Source organism: Tachypleus tridentatus, chromosome 10 (genome assembly GCF_004210375.1).
Source record: "Tachypleus tridentatus isolate NWPU-2018 chromosome 10, ASM421037v1, whole genome shotgun sequence".
Lineage (NCBI taxonomy): Eukaryota > Metazoa > Arthropoda > Merostomata > Xiphosura > Limulidae > Tachypleus > Tachypleus tridentatus.
Window position 1 is genome coordinate 62043466 of NC_134834.1, and position 16001 is coordinate 62059466.

General features: G+C 32.2%; 1 protein-coding gene across 1 annotated transcript in view; it reads right to left on the minus strand.

Moving 5' to 3' along the window:
• The window catches only part of LOC143229414 (cadherin-86C-like), a 15044-nt gene extending 518 nt beyond the window's left edge, over nt 1–14526 (minus strand). The window contains exons 1-10 of the mRNA XM_076461727.1: nt 14462–14526; nt 13161–13306; nt 12446–12490; nt 10816–10908; nt 8985–9068; nt 7579–7704; nt 4668–4808; nt 2804–2882; nt 1566–1687; nt 491–772 (exon numbers count right to left, since the gene is read on the minus strand). Coding sequence (XP_076317842.1) covers nt 491–772; nt 1566–1687; nt 2804–2882; nt 4668–4808; nt 7579–7704; nt 8985–9068; nt 10816–10908; nt 12446–12490; nt 13161–13306; nt 14462–14498 — 1155 coding nt within the window. The 5' untranslated portion in view covers nt 14499–14526. The remainder of the gene's footprint in view (nt 1–490; nt 773–1565; nt 1688–2803; nt 2883–4667; nt 4809–7578; nt 7705–8984; nt 9069–10815; nt 10909–12445; nt 12491–13160; nt 13307–14461) is intronic.
• Between the last annotated feature and the right edge of the window lie 1475 nt (nt 14527–16001).

Below are 16001 nucleotides of genomic sequence, written 5' to 3' on the forward strand. Positions count from 1 at the left end.
AAAAGCATTTATGTAGTTTTTTTAAACACATCAAAAAAATTTTATGAGGGAGTGTTGTTCCTTTAGATTTTACAGCAAACAACTCTACCTTGCTGTATGTTTATGGAAGCTATTGTGTTTATGGCAAAGAATTAAATAAATCGTCCTCGAGAAATAAACTAGTTTTATCGAAAGAGAAGGTAACATTTAACAATATACATAAGTTTCAAAACTAACCACACATCACATTTATAACGTATACTACAATTATACGTAATGACGAAATTCAGAATTCAATACCGCATTGAGCAGCATAGCTTACTGCGCAGCTTTGTATTTTATAACGCAAAAACTAAGATATCTAAATACAAATAAATATTTGTAAGTTATAACTATAACCTAAAATGCCTGAGTTAATTGATTGTTCCCACGATTGTTTCTCAAATATTCAGCTTTTAATACCTTTCGTTTTAAATAAAAATATTGTATTTATTTGTTGTTGTTTTTTTACCTTATCGTCATCAATCACGCGAGTAACTGCAGCGCCTTCCCATCGTACTGCAGTTTGGGAAGGACTATTTTCTGGAATCGTTCCAACATAACTTTGACTCGTAAATCGTGGAGCACGGTTTATTGTTGACTGGTTTGAAATCTTATTTGTTGGTTGATTTATTGTGTTACTTGAATCAGAACTGCCAAAAGAATAGTAGGAAGATGCAGTATCAGTTTTTTCCAACAAAAACGGTACTTTTACTGTAGTTTCTGCTGGTTGACTTGACGACACTTCCGTAGCCTAAAAATAGTGAATGTGAAACTTGACGTATGATGTTTAATAATTGAAATGATGAAGATTTTCTCTATCAAAAAAATCTGAATTATTCATGAGTAGTCTGACACTTAAGAAAAATGAAAGTTTAAAATATCTTGGTTTAGGAATAAGTTTAAAATAATATGAATGAAATTGAATTATCATAATTAATTATTCTACACAAGGAAGTTTTTGTTCACTTAAAAATGGAAAGTGACCTGATAACGATTTTGCGGAATGGTAACAAAACAGCCGTGTTATTTAACAAATAATGTCTCAGCCTTAAAACTTTGAAATATTCAAGGTGATTTCAGAATATACCTTGAAATATTGCTCATATAACAACGACACATGTAAAAGCAAACTACAAGAAAAGGTTTGGTTTCACTCTTTGTTTTTTGAATTTCGCGGAAACCTACACGAGAGCTGTCTCCGCTAGCCGTCCCTAATTTAGCAGTGTAAGACTAGACAGAGGCAGCTGGTCATGAACATCTAACCGCCAACTCTCGGCTACTCTTTTTATCAACGATTAACCATCACATTATAACGCCCCCACGGCTGAAAGGGCAAGCATGTTTGCTGCGGCGGGGATTTGAACCCACGGCCCTCAGATTATGAGGCGAGTGCTTTATCCACCTGGCCATGCCGGGCCACATAAAAGGCCATTGCAATCATTCCCAATAATTCTAAGAATATAATGTAGATATTTTGCTATATATGCATCATATTGAACTGAATCGATAAAAGAACAGAATTAACAATACTTTTAATGGTATACCTTTACTTCCAGTAATAATGGAATGCAACAGTCGTATTGACTTCGCAATTCTTCTACACTCTTCAGTAAAGTTATTGTTCCGTTAGTAGAGTTGATGGAAAAAAAAGATCCCAACGAAGATTCTATGACAACAAAAATCTTAATTAAGAGGGATTAGGTTAATATACACACAAAGATTTTTAGAGTGAGCAGGCATTAATTACTTCTATGGCAAGTTTTCTTATCTAATGAATAACGGGAAGTGAACGTGTTAAGAAACAGATTGTTACTGTAATAATTAAAACTCATATACAGTTAACAACAGATATTGCTGAAGTAACTAAAACGACTATATTCTCAAGCAGATGCTACTGTAGTAACTAAAACATATGTTTTATTCAGAGAGATTCCCAATGGCACAGAGGACGTCTGCTGAGTAACACTGCTAGAAACCGGGTTTCGATACCCGTAGTGAACAGAGCAGAGATAGCCTCTTGTGCAGCTTTGTGTTTAATTCCAAACAAACTGTTTAGAGAGAATTTAGAAATGCTGAGTGGGAAATGTTTAGTGTAAAATTGTTTTTTAAATATTGTAAAAAATATTCAAAGACATTTCTACCATATTACACGGAAAGCTTTAAAATTTTTGAATATAAAATGACGATTTTGCATAAAAAGGATAGTTATTAATATCAACGTATGTATAATTTAAAATTTTATCAATCAAAATCTTTGAATATGTTCCAGAAACTTATCAATTTTCAAAATAAAACCATTTTCGGACATACAAAGCTGAATTTTTTTCAAAATTGGTTTTATTGAGGTTTTTTAAAGACAAATATTCAAATATACTACTTGTTTGTATTAAGCACAAATTTACACAAAGAACTATTTATGTTCTGCAAATCACGGGTATCGAAACTCGGTTTCCAGAGGCACAAGTTCGCAGACATACCGCTGTGCCCCTGATGAAACGTTCAAATAAAAATAGAGGATTGACTATAATGTAACACATTTAACAAAAGCTGAAAATAAGTGTGCTATTTTAAAATAAAAAAAATGTTTCCAAAAATAGTTTCAACGATACTGGGATGAAACTGAAGTCAATTCAAAATGAATGAAATATATACATGTATGTAGAAGTTGAGGGTAGGTTGGACGAGGTTAAACAAACCTAGCTTCTCTCTTCATTAATATAAATTATTCATATTTCCGTTAATAAGTAAAATTAAAAATGTAAATGAATGTAGTTAAACCCACCCGAATCAATGCTATATGTTATATTATTCTTATTTGCTGTGTCTCCGTCTTCAGCTCGAATATCAACTAATGCAGCGCCCTGTAAGAGTAAATAGAAAATTATATTAGAAACATTGAAAGCACTCGATATGTAGAATATCGAGTCATGATAAAGTAGTAACGCCCAGTGTAAGTCATTGGTATTTATTCAATAAAAAAAAGGTGAGACGAACTAAAATATTATTTACTATCAAACAAGTGACAAAGAAATTAATTATAGTTATTCAACATTAATCAAAAATAATAAACAACAAATTTCAAAGTAATTCACTATAATTCTTCAAGGCAAACAAACTGAAAACAATAATTAATAAATTATTTGTTACTAAAATCCTTAAACACAAGTAAAGAAAAAAGTACTCAAGATATATAAAATGAGTCATTATATTTCTTTAATGCAAACAGAAAGTGGTACTGAATGAAACTCAAAGTATGTCATTATAATCCTTCAATCAATATAAGTCGAATATAGTCACTAAATACAATGTTAATTCGCAGTGTGCTTTTATTCAATCATCACATTGGAAAGGTTTACTGAAATCACTCATCCGGGAACTCGGCAGAAGTAAAAGGGCTCGCGATAATCATTCAAGAAAGAAAAAAAAAAGAGTTTTTTGTAAAATATTTTAACGAGTTTTTAATACCTTTATTGAGCTTGACACTGAGGTCAAGGTTCTAACAGAAAATTTTGAAAGTTTTGTTTTAACATAGATTTTTTAAAATCACGTCATTAATCTAAGAATAGATTTATTCGGCATTATTTAGCACCACTTATCTGAGAATGTCCTAGCTACAAGTTAATTAATGTTAAGAAGAAATAGAAATTAACAGCGAAAAGAAATGTAAGCAGGCACAACAAGGAGTAATAAAATATGTTACACTATTTTTAATAAAATCATTCAATTACGCTATATTTAACGGACGGTCATAAACGGTTACTGTTATAAACGTATTGTAAGTTATCAAAAAAGTACCAATTAAACTATAAAATTATTTCTAACGATATTAAAGTTAGAGAATGAAACTGTGTACTTTAGTATCCATAAAGCTTGTGGTAAACAACAGTGATTTACCAGTTTTTATTTTGATTTGTTTGTTTGTTTTGAATTTCGCGCAGATCTACACGAGGGCCATCTGCCCTAGCCATTCTTAATTAAGAAGTACAAGACAATAGTGAAGGCAGACAGTCATCACCACCTACCGCCAACTCTCGGGCTACTTTTTTACCAACTAATAATGGAATTGACAGACACATTAGAACGCCTTCATGGATGGAAAGGTGATCATGTTTGGTGTGACGGGGATACAAACCATACATCTAGCCCTGATTTCTGAGGCTCAAATGACCCGTGAAAGGACGGTTTTTTGAAACATTGTGTAAATAAGCATGTTTCTGAATTATATTATTATCACATCGTTTAATTTATTCTGATTTTGTTGTGAATCACAAAGATACATAGTAGGTTGTCTGTGCTTTATACATGTCGGGTTTCCAAACCCAATTTTCAGCGTTATAAATCCTTAGAATTTTTGCTGATTCATCGGTAAGAGGGCTGAGGGATTAGAGAAAACTTTGTACTACTTAATGTTTGTGATTTTTTTTTTTTCAAAATGAGCAATGTAGGCTTAGAAGTTTAAAAATACTGAGCAAATAGAGATTACAGTTACAGTACCTTTAACTGGGAAGCTTTTTAAATGCTTATTATCAAATATTGTTATAATCAGTATATTTGTAAAGTTCAAATTAATTAAGCATGAAAAATATACATATATATATAAAATGAAGAAGTGTTATGACACTCTGAGTTCGTTCTTGAACACTTACTGACTTTAATGTGTCAGAAATAGTAACAAGAGATGGCGGATTCTGGAAAACTGGTGGGCTGTCTTGGATATCTTGAACAAGGATTACAATATCTACTGTGGCAATGTTTCTTGTGTCCAGAGTCACGTTGGTCCAGGCGTTCTAAACAGGAGTAACATAAGATAATTTTTTTTTTTTCTGGGCGGTTCTAATTTCACCAAAATATTTCGTCAGAAAATCTTACAGATACAAAGATGCACAGTTTGTTTGTGTATCTGGACTGAAAACACTGAAGAACATTTAATCAAAATGTATGTCTACATAAATAGTTCACTGAGTTAGAAATTTTGTTTGCTTAAAGCTTAAAAGATATTGAATTATCATTAATGTACAAATTATTTTTGTCCAACGTAAAATTCATTATTCGTAAATTTCATAAAGGAAATTTACAACAACTTTTAAATACTTTACACAAAGAGAAGTTACCAGAGACGTGACTTCTTTCGATAATTATTTTAACATAATTGAATTTCCCCAAGAATTACATTATTTATTAAAGACAGGATTTTCAATTCGTTATAATTTACGTTTTTTAAGCTTTAGTTATCTTATTTGTTTATTAAACTTCGCGCAGAGGTACTCGACGCTATATACTCTAATCACTCACAATTTCAAGTCCTAGACTAGAAGGAAGGCAGTTGGTCAACCCATTGCCAGCTCTTAGTCTAATCTTTTGCCATTGAATAGTGAGATTGATCGTAACATGATACTGCCTCCACGACCGAAAGTGTGAGCATGTTTAGTGATGATATTTAAATCTGTGACCTGGAGTTTGAGAGTCGAATACCTTAATCACCAGCCTTTAAGCTGTTTTACAACCACCTAATTCATAAGAGTCAGGAAAATAAACTTCACATAAATCTTTAAAATCCACCTGAACTTATGTTTGTGATGCTTTTTAAAAGTATAGCTGTCCTACAATAATAGTTATTTCATATGCTTAGGCAGCTTTTACGAAATCTAGCATTCCTGCAATTACTATGCCTTGCGAAAGTATTTATTCCTACCAGTAATGTTACATTGCGATGAAATACAAATAATGTAAACAATTTTGTAATGAACTTGTTTTCATTCAAAACTCTAATGATCAAACTTAACAGTGTTATGTGTGAAGGAATTTGAATGTTAGCTAAACCTCCAAAGAAAATATAAAAATTAAATTGTACTGATTGTATAAGTATTCAGTCTCTTAAGCCAGTATCTGGTGAAAGCAACTTTGGCAGCAATTAATGGTATGAGACTGTTTGGTTAAATCTCTGCCAGCTTTGCACTACAGGATTGTGTATTTTTTGCCTCTTATTCTTGGCAAAATTGCTTAAATTTTGACAAGCTTGTTGGGAATCGTTAATGGGCTGCAATCTTTAAGTCACACCGTAAATTTTTAATTGAATTAAAGTTAGAACTTTGGCTGGACCACTCCAGGACATTCACTTTCTTATTTTCAAACCATTCCAGTGTAACTTTGACTTTGTGGTTTGGGTCATTCTCCTGCTGGAATGTTATTTTAGATCCAGTTTTATATTATTGGCTGATTCAAGCAGGGTTTTCTCTGGGATTCGTCTGTACTTTGCACTATTTATCTCTCCCTGAGTCCTGACAAACTTCCCAGATCCTCCTCATGAGAAACATCCCAATAACATGATGCTGCTACCATCATACTTGACAGTTGGAAAAGTGTTAACAGGCTGATGTGCTGTGTTGAACTTGCGCAAGATGTAAAGCTTTCAATTTAGACCAAAAACTCATTAATTTTTGTCTCGTTTTACCACCAACTCCTCTGTCACATATCTGCAGTATCAGTTAAATGGTTTGTCGCAAACCCAATACAAAATTTAAGATGATTCTTTGTCAGTAATGACTTCGTCCTTGCTACTCCTCCATACAGGGTATTTTTGTGTAGGAAAGTGATATTGTCAATATATGAACACTGATACCCATCTAAGTAACACATGGAACTTTGCAAAATTTTCAAAGTCACCGTTGACTTCACAATGGTATTTCTAAACAGTTTCCTGCTTACTCAACAGCTTAGTTTGGAGAGCAGCCTGATCTGGTTAGTGATTGGGTGGTATGAACCACATTTTATTTTTTAATGATAGACTAAACCGTACTTGAAAGATTATACAATTAGGGATTTTGAAATTTTCTTGTAATCGTTTCCTGATCTGTGCTTCTCTAACACTTCATCCGTGATTTGTTTGGAAAGCTCTTTGATCTTCATGTTTGGTTTGTCGTATCACTATGAGAGTTGTGAATAGATGGATTTACTTGAAAGTCAAGTTAAGCCACTTTGATTACACAAAGACAGAGAACATTACATTAATTTTGTGACCTTTCAAACTAATTCTTTGTACCTGAAAGTATTTAAGGTTGCCGTAGCAAAGGGATTGAATACTTAGGTAATTGAGAATATTCTAATTTTTTTTGAAAATGTGATTTACACAATATCGGCGTTGTTTTGACATTCTCAGTTTGGAGTAGGTTGTGTATATTCTAAGTATAAAACCCCACTTGAAAGTTTCATGATTGCAAACTTAGACGGCAACAAAATATGAAAATTATATAGGATGGTAAATAATACAAAAAGACACTGTACAATACTTACGCCTGTGTAACTTTTCTAAAGCCTAGCCCTCCTACAATTACAGAACTTATAGCTAGGCAGTTTTTCCTCCAAAGTCTGGCCCACCTATAATTACAGTACTTATGCCTAGGCAGCTTTTCCAAAATATAGTTCTTATAAAATCACGATAATTATAGTTGGGCAGCTTTTCCATAGTTTAGCTCTCCTACAGTCTTTGCACTTATTATGCCAGGTTCAGAATTTTCACCCGAACTCAGTTTCTTCAGAGTTTGACTTCCCTACACTTACCAGCGCCAGAATGTTCAGTTTCACATAATTCACTTCTTCAAAATCTAGTTCTCCTACAATCTTCAGTTCAGCTTTACTACTTCCTCGTGGTCCAAACACGTACTTTATGGTAAATTTATCGGATCCCTAAAATAGAATGACAGGACTATGATGATTGATAATTTATTACTTACTGGTAATGAAATCTTAGCTAATATGGATTTCATACCACGTGTAGCAACAACATCAAATGATATTATTGGCAACATTGCAGATAGAGCTTTAAACCTCATGTTTTGTACAACTGAATTATAGAGTTCTAATTTGTAAAAACATGAATTTTTGAATACGTTATTTTTACCAATACTCTTAAAATTAAAGTTACAATAAATATTAATATTTTACATTATTAACAAAAACGTGCTGGACGTTTTCACGTGTGATTAATGCATGTATTGATGTTTTAATGTTTTAGAGGTATTTTAAGATATTATAACAAATAAGTTAATGATACAGGCGATTACAGTGTTTCACTATTCACATTTTATCCTACTAAAAGGAAAACAATCTATTTAAAGATCAAACAGAAGAAGTGACACGGCGTAACACAAAATATATCTTTAAAAGATATATTTATTTGCTCAATGCTTTGAGGAGAAAGCCTTTTTTCATGTGGTCTAAAGTCAGAAAGAAATCATATGTCTAGCTCTGCTTTCTTAGGCTATAATGCACTTGAGAAAGGGCGTTCTGTTCAAAACGTGGTACAAATAAATATAAGTGGTATTAATATTACGCACTATAATTCATTCTATTTACATTATATCCTGTTAAAAACAAGAGCTTAGGGGAGTGGTTTGTTTGTATTAAGCACAAAGCGACAAAATAAGCTATCTGTACTCTGTGCCTCCGCGAGTATTGAAACCCAACTGTACCGTTATAAACTCTGAGGCTTACAGCTGCAACACCAGCGAGCGGAGAGACTGGAGCAGAATGGTTTAACCATTATTTTCTCACTTTGGATTTTGTTGTTATTATTTTCCAAATGTTTTGGTCTTGTTAGCTGGCAAGCACAAAGCTACACAAATGACTATCTGTGTTCTATACACCACGCCCATCAGAAACCGGTTTTTGGCATTGTAAGCACGCATACCTACTGCTGAAACATTAAGGCTTTTCATTTCTTTTTTTTCCAAAGAATAAATACTTTAGACTCGAAAAGCTTTTAAAACTAGACAAATAAAGACTGCATTTTTCCTTTCTTTCCTGGTAGAAGAAAATTTAATGCACTGTTTATGAATATCCTGATGAAGTAAACCAAAATCAGAGGATTGACTTGTCTTTAATTTTCCTTATTTTTTCAGTTTAACTAATGTAACTTTCTTCTCAGCAATACTGCAGACATATAAAGAGGATCCCAGATGACCTACCTGAAGCTCAAATGACACAGGCAGATTGCTGTTTTCTTTTTCCTTAGCAACAACGTAACTAATCACCTGGTTCGGGGGAGTGTTCTGCAATAAACAAATTATAATGAAAAAACGGCTCTTATCTTGTTTCTCTGTTAGAAAGCTGCTATAAGAAATTTTCCTTGTATTTGTAACTGAGAATTACTGCTGTTGTTAAGCAAATATTGTTTACATCAAGGAGTAATAATATGCCTTAAGTCAACCAGCTTACATTACATCAAAGATGTATTTATTAGGGTCACGTGTCTCATTATAGTAGTCGATATGACTCGTATCTATGTAGAAACAAACGTTTTGCCAATGGTTTGTTATAAAGTTTGACCTTGTTGACTGTAATTTGTGTTACTAGCATTGTATTCTTTAAGTATTTCACACTTTACAGTGTTTTTGCAAATTATCAGGTTTGAGCAAATGAATGGTAGCTAGCAAGAGAAGTAAAATAAAACAGTTAATATCCGTCTATCTATTTTGTTATTGATACTTTGTTATGTTACTTTGCATGTAATGTTTTTGAAAAAAAAAGATTGAAAATGTTTACTGAAAGCTTACCTAATTTCGTGAATTTACATAAAAGGAATCGTATCGGACAATGTTTGGTTTGTTTTTCGCATAAAGCCACACGAGGGCTATCTGCGCTAGCTGTTCCTAATTTAGCAGTGTAAGACTAGAGAGACGGTAGCTAGTCATCACTACTTGGGCTACTCTTTTTTCCAACGAATAGTGGGATTGACCGTTACATTATGACGCCCCCAAGGCTGAAAGGGCGAACATGTTTGGTATGATGGGATTCGAATCCGCGACCTTCGGATTACGAGCCGAGTGCCTTAACCACCTGGCCATGCAGAACCGTTTGACAATGTATCAATACAATCGTATTACGGCTTCACGATACGATATTTGTATTGTATCGCTGTATCGCAAACACCTTTAATATTTATTAAGAAGTGCTTCATTGTTAATCAAATATTGTTTATATCGAGAAAGCCAGCTTACATTACTGCCTCAAAGTTGTATTTATCAACTAAGTGCTTCGTTGTTAATCAAGCATTGTTTACACAGAGTAAAAATACAATTTGAGCTAGCAAACTTACGTTACTGCATCAAATACGTTTATCCACCAACTGTTTAATTTGTAGGATATATTGACACACATACATATGTGAATATAAAAATCTTATTTAATAAACATTTTTCAACTACTGATACCAAGAAAATATTACAGGAATTTCAAATTATGTCAATATGAATTTATCATATTTTTATGACAATATTTTAACGAGGTTGCTGTTTTCTTTTTTACTGAAGAACTCAAGGATAATCAAAGCTCATGTCGTTTTACACGATAGATCCTATAATTAACACGTAATCTACAAGCTGCAGGAGGTTTACTTAGAACCTACTGGCTACAGGGAATATATTAAAAACCTATAAGCTAGAGGGAGGATTCTAAAAAAACCTGCAAACTATAACATATATACACACTGAAATTCTACAGGCTACAATAAATATACTAAAAACCTGAAAGCTACAATAACTACGTTAAAAACCTAAAATTTGTAGGAACTGTATATACATACAATGAAAATACAGAAACTACAAGAAGTATACTAAAAACCTACAAGCTACAATAAATATACTAAAATTCTATACGATGCAGCTAATACACCAAAATGAAATCAGAGACCATGTGAGATACACTGCTGTTAGACTTTTTCATTATTTGAAATATTCAACAAAATTAAATCTGTTTTCTAAGTTGAAATATTTTGAAAGGTTAATGTTTGCTACTTACCTCTAACAATGAAATTATGGGTTCATATTCTAGAAATGGCGATGAAACACTTTTTGCTTCAGTGAATACAATGGTTGAAGGGAATAATGAAGTCTGCGGGTAACGAAAATAATAAATATAATGTAGCGCCATCTATCCAGTAGTACTACAAACACAAATACATATAAAATTCAACACTTTGGATATTGAAGATTCAGACAGTTCGAAAAATAACTATGGCATGTGCAACAACCATTTCTTTATCACAAAATATAATTATCGTACTCTCCTCATAGCAAGAACACAACTTCCACTGAGAATGTGACAGTTCGATTGTATCTTTCTTGATGCAATTTCTAAATACAGAATTAAAACACTGTTGTTGTGTTTTTCAAAAATAATAATACCATGACTGTATATAACATTACAGTTTATATAATCACAAACCAAACACTTTTTCTGTTTAGCACTTTTCAGAAAAATTTTTTTTTCTTAGAAAATTCTCACTTTTTCTGATTTTTAAAAACATTTTAATAATACTGTTGGTCTGATAAAATTAGTATATTATAAACCTCAAAAGTTATAACTGTGACAAACGCTTATTAATAGGAAAACTATAGGTATTTGACCAAAAGCATTTATAGATTTTGAACATTATAAATCGTTTAACTTCAGAGAATTAACTTTGGGCATTAGTATTTCTACGAGGACATTAGATATCCGTCTCCTCGGTAAAACGTGATCTTATAAACCGTGTGAGGTCAGCTAAGAATAAACCTAGCTAGCCTTCTCGTCAAGAGAATTGTACCTCGGTATCAACATAGAATTAATTCGCTCTTCGTAAACCGTCGATAAAAGATTCAGTTCTAGACCAGATCAGGGGTTCGATTCCCCTCGGTGGGCTGAGCAGATAGCCTTTGTGGCTTTGCTAAAAGAAAACACACACACACACCAGACCAGATAGAAGACTCAGTATTGTTAGTCCGTTTATAAAACTTTTGTATATAATCCATTATTTGTAATAAGCGTTATAATGAATTGTATTATTGTTTGAACATAAAATGCATTTGTGCCAAGAAACAAATTCTGTGCATCGATCATGTTAGCAAATATCATAAATTTGATAAATTTTGACATTCAATTAACTTCTAAATTAAAATTTCCGGTTATTTGAAATCGTAATATGTAAAGTACATAACATTATAAATCGCAAACTCTTCTGAGATAAATCATAATACGTAAAAGAAAATGTTAATTTTTGTCAATGAGGTTTGAATATTACGATTACTAGTTACTAGCACAAACAGCCTCCCGTAGGGCAGAGTTTCTGCTAATATACTTTATGTAAATACAATAGTTGAAGGGGTTAATGCAGATAAGGTAAGTAAGGTAATCGAAGAGATAAATAAAGAATGCATGTAAAGAAGAGCCTGGTTAACCAATGCAGTTACACTGGTTGACTGAACTGATTAATTTATCAAGTAACACAACAGTTACTTGATGTAAATATGTTGCTTGGAAGAACAATATAAAATCAACTGACTATAAACAAAATATATCTGTATTTCTCGCAAAACTACACAAGTTTTACGTTTAACAGCGAATAAGTGAACACAACTTTGTGACACCAAAGACATTTCGTAATACCTACCTCTTTTCCATCAGAAACAAATATTGTGTACTCGTATTGTGTTCGCTAGAAAGAGAAAATGAAATATATTTATTTGAAACTCGTGTTAAGTATCACTTTAACAAGATTTTCATCATTAATTATGACGGAAATATCTTATAAAATTCAATACGTTTATAATACATTTCACTTTAAATCATAAGTTAGAAGAATATTTTTACTTTAGTTGGTTGATTTTGCTTTCTGTCTAGGTGTATTCTGCTGTATACCATAGAAGAATATTTTGTTACAAGCTTTACAAGGAACAACTTGAATTCGAAACAAAAGAAAAAAACACAAAAAACACATAGCTTTTCATCTCGTAGTTCTTGCTACCACGAGTCAGTTTGCTTGCACTGACTTGTTCATGGTCGCGTGTCTAGCATTGATCCTTTGCGCTTTATTAAAAATGCTCGTGCAAGACTCACAACATAGTGACGTACAGTTTTCCGTTTCAGAAAAATCGCACAATCATATAAAAATAACATTAATAACGGCTGTTATGAGAGATATGAGGAATTCCATGGTGTTATTTGTTCAAGAAACTAAACAAGCTGAACTAAATGCTACACTAATAAAGACATTTATTGAAATACATATATTAGTGATGTATAATAAATTAAAATTAATAAAACCTTATTTTCCCCTTCATCCACACACATTTCTCAATTTTTATTTCATGTCTCCTAAATCTTACCACTGGTTGGATTTTGAGGATGACGTCCGCTTGAGTAGGACTGACAGTTCGTACCTCTAAGAGCTCTCGTGCGTCAGTGCCTCGAATATTGAATGTCAACGCGTCACCGTCTGCGTCGAAACCTCTTAATCGATATATGGAGGTCCCTGATATTTAATACGAGTAAGTTTTAACACAAAGTGAAAAGAATGTTTCCATGTACATTACCCAAGAACGACATACCTTTAACAGCCTCTAAACTGATTAGTAAATGTGAGAAATATTTTCATGTAATAACATTCAGTTTAAACATAATAAAGAAAACACAAGTAGTCCTGTTGTAATAAACAACATTCAGCTTAAACATAATAAAGAAAACGCAAGTAGTCCCGTTGTAATAAACAACATTCAGTTTAAACATAATAAAGAAAACACAAATAGTCCCGTTGTAATAAAGAACATTCAGTTTAAACATAATAAAGAAAACACAAATAGTCCCGTTGTAATAAAGAACATTCAGTTTAAACATAATAAAGAAAACACAAGTAGTGCCGTTGTAATAAACAACATTCAGTTTAAACATAATAAAGAAAACACAAGTAGTCCCGTTGTAATAAACAACATTCAGTTTAAACATAATAACGAAAACACAAGTAGTCCCGTTGTAATAAACAACATTCAGTTTAAACATAATAAAGAAAACACAAGTAGTCCCGTTGTAATAAACAACATTCAGTTTAAACATAATAAAGAAAACACAAGTAGTCCCGTTGTTCAACATGTATAAAGTTAGACTCTCACTCTTTTGTTTTTTTACAGAAATGGCTAAATGTAATTGTCAAATTTACATATTAGACAAAATAACAAGTAATAAGAAATAAACATAAAAAATATTTATTTCGACGTATTATAGCATAAACAATGTATTTCATACAAAGTTGATATATAGAACCAGTCACACTTCAAACTTACCAACCTTAGCTGGAGCAACACAACAGCTCCTCCCCCCCCTTTTGGCATAGCAGAATTTATAACGCTAGAAATCGGATTTCGATACCCGTGTTGGGCAGAGCACATATAGCTTATTGTGTAGCTGTATGCTTAACTTCAAACAAACAACGAGGTATACCATATTTACTTATCGGAAATGCTGGTTCCATTTGTAAAGCCCGAAAAATGTATATCTTATAACAATAATTTTACAACACTTATAACGACTAAAATTGTTTATTTATTTTAAAATGGCCATAGAAAAACGTTCCGAAATTATAATACACTGACTGCTAATTTTGAAAGTACTTCATAATTCTAATATATCTCACCTGGCTTTGTATCCCTTGGTAACTTCAAGTTTCGCATATTATACGTGACTTCAATGTTCGGAGGACTGGCTTAAATTTCGAAAGTGACACATTTGATGTTAGACACATTAAACACGTAGCACATAACAAAATCGAACAGTAAAACAAAATAGTCAAAAGTTACATAAATACCATAAATATGATAGCTAATAACTCCATAAACAATATTAAAGATTAGGCACGTCTCAATGATGCTTAACAGCTAATAACTCCATAAACAATGTTAAAGATTAGGTGCGTCTCTATGATGCTTAACAACTAATAACTCCATAAACAATGGTTAAGATTAGGCGCGTCTCTATAATGCTTAACAGCTGATAACTCCATAAACAATGTTAAAGATTAAGTGCATCTCTATGATGTTTAACAGCTAATAACTCCATAAACAATGTTAAACATTAGGTGCGTCTCTATGATGTTTAACAGCTAATAACTCCATAAACAATGTTAAAGATTCTGTGTGTCTCTATGTCTCTATGATACTGAACAGTGTTCTTCTCTTTTATTTTAAGGAGAGATATAAATAACGAATTTCATAGTTTCAAACAATATTCGTATCAAGTGTTTTAGAAAAATAGGGTCATTATGAAGTCTCATCAAATATATTTAATCCATACCACTTATCCATATAAAACATTTAACGTATACTTAAGCGCGTTTTTACATTTTTACCTTTCTACATTATGAAACATGATCACGTGGTTCTAAGATATGATTGCAAGTTGTATTTTATTTTACAACGTGATCTGATCAATTACGCCGTTCACAGCAATCTATTTTTAAGTCAGCAGTAATTTGATGATTTAGCCAAAGGATGATAACTTACTTATGTCATCGGTAAGATTAAAACATCAGTAGAACGACTAATTACATCAGCAATATAACATATTCACGTCTTTAGTATATTTACTTATATAAGCAGTATCGTTAACCGGTATTAATAATTGTATGATTACCTACACAATTCAGCAGGTAAATCACCATTATTCAGGGAAATAATTATTATGAATTAATGGATTTGCAGTAATTTTGTATCCAAAAACAGATACCTTTTAGATGTAAGTCACGAATAAGGATCTACTATTGCAAAAAGAGGCCCGAAATCTTAGAAGAGTTTAAATTTTTTAAAGTACAAAACAGATCTTCACATGAATATTTCGATGATTCAAAACAAACAGCATTTTGGATGAACGGGCGTTTTTGATTGTTTTTTTTATAACAGAACACAGTGTAAAAAATAAAAGTGCGCAATTTACTCGTATGAAACTCAAGTATATCTTTGGTAACAAATTTCAAAAGAGACATTTCGATATATTACATAAAATTACCCTATCAATATTGTGTGTGCTTTAGCCATTAATGCAAACAGGATATTATTAGAGAATGCCGTAAAACCACGGTGTAATTTAGAAAAACGTATTTAATCTGAATGACTCCATAAAATCATGAAAGTGGCCAAAACGCCTCTATTATTTTTATAATATTACCACCGGATTAAGAC